The sequence below is a fragment of the Ascaphus truei genome, chromosome 11, assembly GCF_040206685.1.
Source record: "Ascaphus truei isolate aAscTru1 chromosome 11, aAscTru1.hap1, whole genome shotgun sequence".
Lineage (NCBI taxonomy): Eukaryota > Metazoa > Chordata > Amphibia > Anura > Ascaphidae > Ascaphus > Ascaphus truei.
In genome coordinates, this window is record NC_134493.1 from 60,204,637 (window position 1) to 60,217,072 (window position 12,436).

Below are 12,436 nucleotides of genomic sequence, written 5' to 3' on the forward strand. Positions count from 1 at the left end.
TGTGCGCTGTGTGCTGTATGCTGTGCGCTGTGTGCTGTATGCTGTGTGCTGTATGCTGTGTGCTGTATGCTGTATGCTGTGTGCTGTGTGCTGTGCGCTGTGCGCTGTGCGCTGTGCGCTGTATGCTGTGTGCTGTGTGCTGCGTGCTGTATGCTGTGCGCTGTGCGCTGTGTGCTGTGTGCTGTGTGCTGTGCGCTGTGTGCTGTGTGCTGTATGCTGTGTGCTGTGTGCTGTGCGCTGTGTGCTGTGTGCTGTATGCTGTGTGCTGTGTGCTGTGTGTTGTATGCTGTATGCTGTATGCTGTATGCTGTATGCTGTATGCTGTGCGCTGTGTGCTGTATGCTGTGTGCTGTGTGCTGTATGCTGTGTGCTGTATGCTGTGCGCTGCGGGCTGTGCGCTGTGTGCTGTATGCTGTGTGCTGTATGCTGTGTGCTGTATGCTGTGCGCTGTGTGCTGTATGCTGTGTGCTGTATGCTGTGCGGGCTGTGTGCTGTATGCTGTGCGCTGTCTGCTGTATGCTGTGTGCTGTATGGTGTGCGCTGTGTGCTGTGTGCTGTATGCTGTGTGCTGTGTGCTGTGCGCTGTGTGCTGTATGCTGTGTGCTGTGTGCTGCGTGCTGTATGCTGTGCGCTGTGTGCTGTATGCTGTGTGCTGTGTGCTGTGCGCTGTGCGCTGTGTGCTGTATGCTGTGTGCTGTGTGCTGTGTGCTGTGCGCTGTGTGCTGTGTGCTGTGCGCTGTGCGCTGTGTGCTGTATGCTGTGTGCTGTGTGCTGTGTGCTGTGTGCTGTGTGTTGTATGCTGTATGCTGTATGCTGTATGCTGTATGCTGTATGCTGTGCGCTGTGTGCTGTATGCTGTGTGCTGTATGCTGTGTGCTGTATGCTGTGCTCTGCGGGCTGTGCGCTGTGTGCTGTATGCTGTGTGCTGTATGCTGTGTGCTGTATGCTGTGCGCTGTGTGCTGTATGCTGTGTGCTGTATGCTGTGCGCTGCGGGCTGTGTGCTGTATGCTGTGTGCTGTATGCTGTGCGCTGTGTGCTGTATGCTGTGTGCTGTATGCTGTGCGCTGCGGGCTGTGTGCTATGCGCTGTGCGCACCTTAATCTGTCTCTCCTTGTCTCCCCAGGTGGTGGTTCCGTGTTATTGGGTCTTGGTCCTGCTGCTGCTGCTCTCCTTTCCTTTTTGTATCCTGGGGTTGCTGATTGTATATGCAGCATCAGTGGTACTGTATGTTATGACATGTCCCTTCTCCTAGAATTAAGGGGGCCTTGTCATCATCGTCCCTGCTGTGAAGCCTCAGTCCCCATTCCATCACAGGCTTCTTTCCCTATTTATCATCCTGTTGTGTCTCTCCCAAATCCTTCACTATTTCTCTCCATATTCCATCAATCCCCTACTATTTTAATGATGAAAGACATCCTCTCGTTCTCCCTGAGCCTCTCAGCCTCCATATGTAACACTGTACAGTAGTTGCTCCACTATTGATCATCAATGCATTACACTATACAGTATGTGTATGTATATATATATATATATATATATATATATATATATATATATATATATATATATATATATATATATATATATATATATATATATATATATATATATATATATATATATATATATATATATATATATATATATATATATACAGTGTTCGACAAACCTATACATTTGCACGCCCCGGGCGAGTGGATTTAACATCGTGACGAGCTCCTATTGGCCCAAGCAGCATACGTGTGGTACTAGGTGGCGAGTAGATTTTTTTGTTCGACGAGTAGATTTGTTGGTGATTTGTCGACCACTGTATATATATATATATATATATATATATATATATATATGTGATAAAAAAGATAAAAAAATCACTGGCACTCCAATAGAAATTCAATAATGAATAGGTGCATGTCCCATATAAATAATAAAAGTATACATTACCGCATAGCAGCAAAAAGGGAGACAGCACTCAGGTGAATGAAAATAAATGTATTAAATAAAGCACATAACTCCAACGTTTCGATCCCACAGGGGGATCTTCCTCAGGGTGGTGCAGAGGACACCCTGAGGAAGATCCCCCTGTGGAATCGAAACGTTGGAGTTATGTGCTTTATTTAATACATTTTATGTATTATTATATATATATATATATATATATATATATATATATATATATATATATATATATATATATATATATATATATATATATATATATATATATATATATATATATATGCAAATATAGCTGTATGCTTATCTGCATGTCTTAGGCAGGTCTGCAACCCCGCCTTTCCCCATTATCACCCAGCATACAGCACTTCCACTGCAGCAAGGGATTCTGGGAAATGACATGCAAATGAGCACACAGTGTCACTTCTTGCCTCAATAACCATTTTTAACATGGTTCCCTATAGGCTGGGTATGCACCTTAACCCTGGCTGTGCTCAAAGCTGTGACCATGCAGCAAGCTTAAGCCTATAGGGAACCATGTTAAAAATAGTTATTGGGGCAAAAAGTGACACTGTGTGCTCATTTGCATGTCATTTCCCAGAATCCCTTGCTGCAGTGGAAGTGCTGTATGCTGGGTGATAATGGGGAAAGGCGGGGTTGCAGACCTGCCTAAGACATGCAGATGAGCATACAGCTATATTTGCATATTTGCTTTCCTGTGGAGGGTTTTTGTCACTTTTTTTACTCACCATAACTTAACTCAGTATTATATATATATATATATATATATATATATATGTCTCCTGACTGCTGGGTGAAGTCTCCCCAATTATCTCCCAGGTCCTGAGGTTACAGCCTCTCTTCTCCACGTTGCTCCAACACATCCCCTGATCTCATCCTCCCATATTACTCTTGGGTGGCGTCTTGGTCTTTTATTTCCCCTTGCAATCCCGTCGAGTACCATCTTTGACCAACAATGGTCATTTCTTCTAGCGATATGGCCAGCCCAACGCCATTTTTATTTCCTCACCCTTGGTTTCAAACCCATTAATTTATTCCCGTCTCTTCGGGTAATACTCACACATATAAATTCTCTGGACCTAGAATGTACTGTATCATACTTTGCACTGTTATCATTTTTGGGGTCCAAAATTATCATCTTTTAGGCCCCTCAAGACTTAAAATAATATAAATTTGTACCACGCCACAGTAATAAAAGCAGGTATCGGGTATCTGTGAAGGGTTCAACCAACATTTATTAGAACTTTGATGGGCTTTTATCATCCCATCCTAATGAAGATCCTTTGGGCCACAGAACTTTTCTCATGTTTGCTTTCTCCTTCCTCTCTATTCTATAGGTCTACAGTAAATCCCTTCCAAGTACTCAACTGGTTGTTGGGATCTTCTCTCGTTCATCAGAGAGCTGCTGTGAATGGCTCACAGAGCAGCTGAGATCCCAAGTCTTCCGAAGCCTGGTAAAGGAGGCGAGGTTCTGCTACATATCCAACAACGGAGGCCAGAAATTCAGGGAGGAGGTGAACCGGTGCGATTTTGCTATCCTGTATCACACGAAAAATCGAGGGAGGATCAATATCACAGATGTAACGGACTCTCTGTATGACGAAGAGCTGCAATATCTATCTCATGCTTTAGGTGAGGGCTGCAAACACACAGAGCATCTCGTCTGTATAGTGGGACCCAATATACAAATGACACCAGACAACACACAGACTGAGTCTGATATTCCCACTGCAGATAAAGGAAAGATAAAAGAGTCCATTTGTCCAAAATGATACAATGACACAAACATAGAAGGCTCACTGGGTTTGTCCCTTTAATAGTTTCACTACGGCAAAATCATCTGAGCTTGTGCCGGGAGAGAGGGATGGATGAGCCATAGGACCATTTTCCCCCTGAGGATCTGATTTAAATTATGTAATGTGTGCATTGTAGGTAAGAACAATGTCATTGTGGTGGTTGACGACCTTGATGACAGTAGCTCTAAGGAGAGAACAAGGATCCTGCAAGATCAGACCAGCATTGGGAGACTGGCCCAGCAGCTGGCCCTCTTCAGCAAGCAGGAGAAGGCCTCCTTGGCTGGGAACGTACACTGGCAGAATCAGAGGAGCTCAGTGCACGAAAAGCTACAGCAGATCATTGATGTCATGAGCCCAGGTATCTGGCGTATGCGTGCTATGTCTGTCGGCTGTTGGTGTTGCTCTGCATGTTATGTTCAGCCAACAAGACGGAAGTATCCCTGATCTTCCCTAACTCTACCCGAAACAGCCATGTTCTGTATCCTTGTGATCATACCCTGAGCTGTTTAGCTCACACATGCTTAACAACTTAGCAATAGATACACTATTCTCCGTGTACCCCTGAAACAATCAAACCCTAGATTATATGGGTCTAGAGGTGACTCACTGTACACCTACCTCTGTCTCCTGAGTTGTAGAGCCCTAGAAGTCACAGGTTGTTGTTTACCCCTGTACCTGCTACTGTATCTGTACCCCTGTACCAGATACTGTACCTGTACCCCTGTACCAGCTACTGTACCTGCTACTGTACCTGTACTCCTGTACCAGCTACTGTACCTGTACTCCTAAACCAGCTACTGTACCTGTACTCCTAAATCAGCTACTGTGCCTGTACCCCTGTACCAGCTACTGTACTAGAACTCCTGTACCAGCTACTGAACCTGCAACCCTGTACCTGTACTCTTGTACCTGCTACTGTACCTGTACTCCTTTACCTGCTACTATACCTGTACCCTGTACTGTACCTGCTACTGTACCTGTAGCTCTGTATCTGCACCCCTGTACCTGCTACTGTACCTGTACCCTCTACTGTACCTGTAGCCCTGTATCCTCTACTGTACCCGTAGCCCTGTACCTGCACCCCTGTACCTGCTACTGTACCTGTACTCTTGTACCAGCTACTGTACCTGTACCCCTATGTATGCATGTATGTATGTATGTATGTATGTATGTATGTCTTTATTTATATAGCGCCATTAGTGTACATAGCGCTTCACATTAGTAATACATGTGACAATCATATAAATAACAAATACAAATAACAGGTCATGGGAATAAGTGCTTCGTACATAAAAGTAACATTTCGGATGAGGAGTCCCTGCTCCAAGGAGCTTACAATCTAATTGGTATGTAGGAAGAACATACAGAGACAGTATGAGGGCGTTCTGGTAAGTGCGTCTGCAGGTGGCCAAGCTTTATGTATCATGTGTCTAGTGTTATCCACAGTGCTATTCATATGTTTCTTTAAGCAAGTCTTAAGGTGGGTCTTAAAGGTGGATAGAGAGGGTGCTAGTCGGGTATTGAGGGGAGGGCATTCTAGAGGTGTGGGGCAGTCAGTGAGAAAGGTTTAAGGCGGGAGAGGGCTTTAGATACAAAGGGAGTAGAGAGAAGACATCCTTGTGCAGAACGCAGGAGTCAGGATGGTGTGTAGTGAGAAATTAGGGCTGAAATGTAAGGAGGGGCAGAGGAGTGTAAAGCTTTAAAAGTGAGGAGGAGAATTGAGTGTGTGATACGGGATTTGATAGGAAGCCAAAGAGGGATTTCAGCAGGGCAGACGCTGAAACAGATTTATTAAAGAGTACTGTAGAGTGATTCTGGCAGCAGCGTTTAGGATAGATTGTAGGGGAGACAGGTGAGAGGCAGGAAGGCCGGACAGCAGGAGGTTACAGTAATCGAGATGGGAGAGAATGAGGGACTGAGTCAGAGTTTTAGCAGTCGAGCAACAGAGGAATGGGTGTATCTTTGTAATATTGCGGAGGAAAAAGCAACGGGTTTTAGAAACATTTTGAATGTGAGAGGAGAATGTGAGAGAGGAGTCGAGTGTGACCCCTAGGCAGCGTGCTTGGGCTACTGGGTGTATGATAGTATTTACAACAGTAATGTGGAAGGAGGTAGTAGGGCCAGGTTTGGGAGGAAGTATAAGGAGCTCTGTTTTTGCCATGTTAAGTTTCAGTCGGCGGAGGGACATCCAGGATGATATTCCAGAGAGACATTCAGAAACTTTGGTATGTACAGCAGGTGTAAGGTCAGGGGTAGAAAAGTAAATGTGTGTCGTCAGCATAGAGGTGATATTTAAATCCAAGGGATGTGATTAGGTCACCAAGAGAAAGAGTGTACAGAGAATAGAGAAGGGGTCCCAGGACAGAGCCCTGGGTACCCCCACAGAGAGTACGATAGAGGAGGAGGAGGTGTTAGCAGAGGAGACACTGAAAGTACGATGGGAGAGGTAAGAGGAGATCCAGGATAGAGCTTTGTTCCGAATACCAAGAGTATGGACAATGTGAAGGAGAAGAGGGTGGTCCACAGTGTCAAATGCTACTGTACTAGTACCCCTGTACCAGCTACTGTACCTGTACCCCTGTACCTGCTTCTATACCTGTACCCCTGTACCTGCACCCCATGTTCCTGCTAGTGTGCCTGTACCCTTGTACCAGCTACTGTATCTGTACGCCTCCCTGTACCTGCTACTGTACCGGTGCTGCCCTCTGACAGGTTCTGTATCTTTATGACGGTCTGTTACATTGTCCATATAATGAGATCTGTTCCCTTCTTTTTAACAGGCTGGGACGCGTCAAGCTTCTGTGACTATTTGGTAAGAATAAACAAACAAAATCTGGAACTTGACAGAAAATTAAAGATAATTGTATGAAAGATTTCCAGCACAGAAACATGAAACCCATTGCACAATTCTTCCAATCAGCGGTTCTGATCAAACAAACCCTCTCTCAGGTCCGTTTTAGGGATGAGGACCTTTCTGTCTCGGTGTCACCCAGGACTTACTGTATGAATGTGTTAAACATCCTTCTACCCGGTCCCTTTGTTCCTCTGTATTTGGAGGTAGACGTTACGAGTTACCATTGGTCCATTATCTGTAATTTGGCACATACCAGCATCTCGCCCATCCTTCTCAGTCCCTCCTCATTGCTGTATTACTGTACAATAGCTGTGATAAGTCGATATGATGGATCAGAAGTTGGTTTATACTGTATTTATTTCCTCTAGATGTCCATGTTTCGCTGTCTCCAAAACACTGTAACATATATGGTATCCTACCCTCCTGAGATCTGGCAATATATCACAGTGAGTACAGCCTTCACCATACTGACATGGCTTTGGGTAATAAATGACGTTATCTCTATGTACCTGTTGGGCCTCAGATCTCACTCTTAATTAATTGAATGATAGAATACAGGTCAATAATCAGGAAACAGTTTGAGAGTATTTCCCCTAAATAATGGCTCTTTGTATTGTTCCTTGCCTAGGCACCTTGTCATTCCATGATGGAAAGGAGACACAGCCTCAGTGAGGTACAGTATATCTCTCTACTGTCTACTGAGGACATCACAGCACCTCTAACCCTTGGTCGCTCTAATCCTCCTTCATTTCTTCAATTTGAGCCTTCTGCTGCAGTATAAATAAATGTTCTCCTACAAGTATGATGTTCTGTCTTGCGAAAAACATAGAAACCCCTTTATTGACATTTATTTGGGGTGCTCCACAAGGGTAGATGTTCAGTTTGCTCGAGTCCCTATCAATTTATCTCAGCTTTCAATAAACCATGGCCAAAATAATACTTAGAAATAGGGCAGGCTTGTTTGGTCAAAGTACAATCTTATACTATATTAGTGAAAGCACTGTATGTTTGCCTGCCTGCCTGCCTGGATGTCCGGTGTCCCTAGGGGAAATCTCATTGGTCCCTTGGGCCGCCCCCGCACACCTCTCATTGGCCTGAGGCGGAGTGACGGGCCAAAGGGGACACACACACACACACACACCTCTCTGTCCTCTCCCCCCCCCCATCACACACACCTCCCTCTCCACTCACTTTCCTCCACCTCCCGCTCCACTCACCTCCCTCCCGCTCAACTCCCTCCACCTCCCGCTCCATTCACCTCCCTCTCCATTCACCTCCCTCTCCATTCACCTCCCTCCCGCTCAACTCCCTCCCCGGCGCAGGGACAGGCAGTGGGCAGGGCAGCCTGCCGCTGCCTCCACTCACCTCCCGCTCCCTCCACCCACCTCCCGCTCCCTCCACTCCCCTCACCTCCCGCTCACCTCCCTGGCGCGGGGACAGGCATTGGCCAGGGCAGCCTACCGCTGCCACGCGGCACCTAACCTCCCTCCCGCTCAACTCCCTCCCCGGCGCGGGGACAGGCAGTGGGCAGGGCAGCCTGCCGCTGCCTCCACTCACCTCCCGCTGCCTCCACTCACCTCCCGCTCCCTCCACCCACCTCCCGCTCCCTCCACCCACCTCCCGCTCCCTCCACTCACCTCCCCTCACCTCCCGCTCACCTCTCGCTCACCTCCCGCTCACCTCCCTGGCGCGGGGACAGGCATTGGCCAGGGCAGCCTACCGCTGCCACGCGGCACCTAAGATGGCGGCGGAAGGAAGGACCCCTTCCTCCCTCGCGGACTAACTAACATGGCGGCGGCCAGAAGGAGAGGTGAGTGTGTGTGAGTGTGTGTGAGTGTGTGTGAGTGTGTGAGTGAGTGAGTGAGTGTGTGTCTGTGTCTATGTGTGTGTGTGTGTGTCACAGCGTGACAGTGTGTGTGTGGGACACTGTGTGTGTGTCTGTGTGCGTGTGTGTGTGTGTGTCTGTTACACTGTGTCTCAGACACTGTAGAGTGGGGACCGGAGCTACACATGGGGGGTGGGGGGGGGGGGGTCAGGAGCGGAGAAAGATACAGGGGGAGTGGAGAGGAGGGACCCGTCAATTTAAACCAAACCAACCCCCCTCCTGTCCACTGCCCCCCCCCTCCTGTCCACTGCCCCCCCCCCTCCTGTCCACTGTCACCCCCCTCCTGTCCACTGTCACCCCCCTCCTGTCCACTCTCCCCCCCTCCTGTCCACTCTCCCCCCTCCTGGCCACTGTCACCCCCCCTCCTGTCCACTGTCACCCCCCCTCCTGTCCACTCTCCCCCCCCTGTCCACTCTCCCCCCCCTCCTGTCCACTGTCACCCCCCCCCTCCTGTCCACTCTCCCCCCCCCGTCCACTATCCCCCCCTCCTGTCCACTCTCCCCCCCTCCTGTCCACTCTCCCCCCTGTCCACTCTCCCCCCCTCCTGTCCACTCTCCCTCCCTCCCATCCCCTCCAAATAGTCACCTATTGTTCCAAAATTTATAAATAATACTACCTATTACGCATTTACATCCCGGGCAACGCCGGGTCTCTCAGCTAGTATGTTACTAAAACAAAGTCCTCATACCTGGAGGTGGGCAAATTTTTTGGTCAGATTTGGGTCCGCTACTGATCGTTTGGTTCCTTCGGGACACGGATTTCCGTGAATCAATCTCACAAAGGGCGATTTGTCTTTTTATGATTTTTTTAAATCACCAACAATTCAATCCGTGGATTCCGCAACCAGCTGGTGGATATTAAGAATCCGTGGATTCCGCAGCCCGCTGGTGGATATTAAAAATCCGTGGATTCCGCAGCCCGCTGGTGGATATTAAAAATCCGTGGATTCCGCAGCCCGCTGGGGGATATTAAGAATCCGTGGATTCCGCTACCCGCTGGTGGATATTAAGAATCTGTGGATTCTGTGACCCGCTGGTGGATATGAAGGATCCAATGCGTGGATTTCGCAGCCCACTGGGGGATATTAAGAATCTGTGGATTCTGTGACCCGCTGGTGGATATGAAGGATCCAATGCGTGGATTTCGCAGCCCACTGGGGGATATTAAGAATCCGATCAGTGGATTCCGGTACCCACTGTGGGATCCGCAGATTCGAATTGCTGAATCCGCTAATTGGATTCTTAATGTCCCCCAGCACGCTGCAGAATCTACGGATTGGTTTGGTAAAATCCACCAGCAGATTGGGGAATCCACGGATTGTTTAGTAAAACCCACCAGTGGATTATATCCAAAAGCGCTTTTTGATTAATCCGCACTTATTAAAACTGGGACAATCCGCCAACGTATTTTACACCGCGGAACGGATTTTTAATGGAGAACTCGGGATATTTCATGAAACAAATTCTCACAGTTTTGCCTTCTCTGCTCATATCCCCTTCTGCACTAAGAAATATGACACTGAGTCACCGGCTTTCTGTGCAAATGTTAAATAGAAGTTACAGATACATTCAATGGATTGCAGACTCATCCAGCATTGAATGAAAAATAGAACAGGGTGTGCGTTGGGGATGTTTTGCAATGGTTTATAAGGTTGCACCTCAACAGACATGAAGTTACATAGTTACTGTACATAGTACATGAGGTTGATAAAAGACATACCTCCATCAAACTCAACCTATGCTACATTTAGACAACAGCTACTCATCGTATATTTGTAATTATATTCGTAATTACAGTATATTGATCCAGAGGAAGGCAAATAAAACCCCCAGTGACACATCACCCAATGATATCTCATAAGGGTAAATGTAATTCCTTCCTTTCTCCAAGCTGTAAATTGCTACGTACAGTATATTGTGAGATCTTGCCAGTCTGTGGACACATGTAGGAGGAACCTAGATGCCATTAAGCCTAGAATGGTCCCATTTTTTCTCATTCCAGCCATTGCTTGTCTAACCGCAAAACAGACTGAGTTGTCAGGAAGCCCCATTGGGACGTCTGGACACCAGGACGTCTGGACATCGGGACGTCTGGACTGAGAAAATTCCCGCAAGGTTTGCTAAGACATGGGAAAACAACACTTTCTTATCTTACTGCACTTTATGTAACAAAGGAAGGTGGACAACTCGAATGGCAGACAATGGCAGTCATCGGAATAGTGTTTGCACACAGCTGCCTGTAACCTTTCCAAAGAGGCTTAGAAATGACACTCGGGATAATTGGAGGTAAAACTGTACTGTACCGTGAAGGAAGAAAGGTTGAGAAGGAAGGAGGGAAAAGAACTGATATGAGAGAAACGGGAAAAGACTGAAGCTTTATAAGTGACATTGTGCTGTCTGTCTACATTACAGGCTCCTTGCGACTTCCAAATGTGCATTTTATTTTCTCAGTCGGCACAGATGATGTAAGAAAAGACAGCCAGTCCTGATATACTATACAGTAGCTAATGATTATTACAGTTTGGTATACGGCTTCACTCCTTGTTGTACTGTTTCTAAACATGTTGCTCTTTCTTCCTGTCAATGGTGACCAGATTATCCCTCCCCGCCTTTAACTGCCTGCTGAATAAAAAGTAATAATATAAAATAACAGTGCTGATTACTTGTAAACAGGATGCTGCCAGAACCCACAAATTGCCATATTTTCTGTGTGTTTCATGTGGTTTCTGCACGTACATCTCTGAGAAACACCAGTGGGTACGAGACTCAGAAAATCAATAAACAAGAAGAAGCCCTGTGAAGTGGAGATGATGGAACGGGCATATTGTTTGAAACTTTTGGTTTTGATTCATGGGCCGGTGGTGGGATCTGTTCACATGGTGATCATTACACAGAGCCTGGAGGAGGGGTGAGTTTCTATCCTCACTATTAAAGACCATATGTAGTCTGTGCCATTGACCAGAATGGGGACACACAGACCCACATTTACCAAGCGTTCTTATTCCAGAAGACACCATACAACCCTGTCACTCACAGTTGTTGTCTTGTTCCAGAAGGTGTCTCCTGTCAGAAAGTGTCTCATGTCAGAAGGTGTCTCATGTCAGAAGGTGTCATATGTCAGAAGGTTTCATATGTCAGAAGGTGTCTCATGTCAGAAGCTGTCTCATGTCAGAAGCTGTCTCATGTCAGAAGCTGTCTCATGTCAGAATGTGTCTTATGATAGAAGGTGTCTTATGTTAGAAGTGTCTTAAGTCAGAAGGTGTCTTACAGTATGTCCCCTTCCACCTCATTGAAGTCTCTGGGAGAGCAGTTTAATTGGTTAACATGCTCCATTTCAGGGGTAGATTCCCAAACAGTTGTTCTGGTAATAATGACTGTATCACCATCAATGTTTGGAGAGGTCCTTCTATTGCCAACATAAATAATGGAACAAGGAATGAGGCTGGTAAATGAGTCGGAAAGTTTCCTTGCCCCATATAAACTCCTGCAGCTCAGTTTGCAGAATGAATAGTCAAACAATTCAGAATTTAACCTGGAGAGTATAATATAGCACTATATAAATTGCAAGTAGTTTTACTGCTCATAAGCAAATACATTTGATTATTAAGCAAATCAGCTTAGCCACATACACCGGGAAATGTCAACTGAGCATAAAATACATCCTATGACTGGATTTGTGTTATACATGGAAATATATTATATATATAGTCACAGGGTGAGTTATACTGGATAATGAGAATGTCATGGTTATTTTGCATATAAAATAATTACATGGCTCACTGTAACAGCCCAAATCCTGCAGTTACTTTGTATATATGGGGTATAATAAACCCCCGTTCTCGGTGATACGGGTCACCTCTTCTAATGCCTTTACTGAGATTACTGATGGGATGAAACTAAGGCACAGGACCTCCTCCCAGCATTATT

At 46.4% G+C, this 12,436-nt stretch overlaps 1 protein-coding gene across 4 annotated transcripts in view; it reads left to right on the forward strand.

Moving 5' to 3' along the window:
• The window catches only part of LOC142463632 (uncharacterized), a 37,705-nt gene extending 26,546 nt beyond the window's left edge, over positions 1–11,159 (forward strand). For all 4 annotated transcript variants that reach the window (XM_075566599.1, XM_075566600.1, XM_075566601.1 and 1 more), the window contains 7 exons: positions 1,125–1,220; positions 3,313–3,607; positions 3,908–4,129; positions 6,552–6,583; positions 6,994–7,071; positions 7,254–7,298; positions 10,512–11,159. In XM_075566599.1, the coding sequence (XP_075422714.1) occupies positions 1,125–1,220; positions 3,313–3,607; positions 3,908–4,129; positions 6,552–6,583; positions 6,994–7,071; positions 7,254–7,298; positions 10,512–10,526 (783 nt within the window). In that variant the 3' untranslated portion in view covers positions 10,527–11,159. The remainder of the gene's footprint in view (positions 1–1,124; positions 1,221–3,312; positions 3,608–3,907; positions 4,130–6,551; positions 6,584–6,993; positions 7,072–7,253; positions 7,299–10,511) is intronic.
• The last annotated feature ends 1,277 nt before the right edge of the window (positions 11,160–12,436 follow it).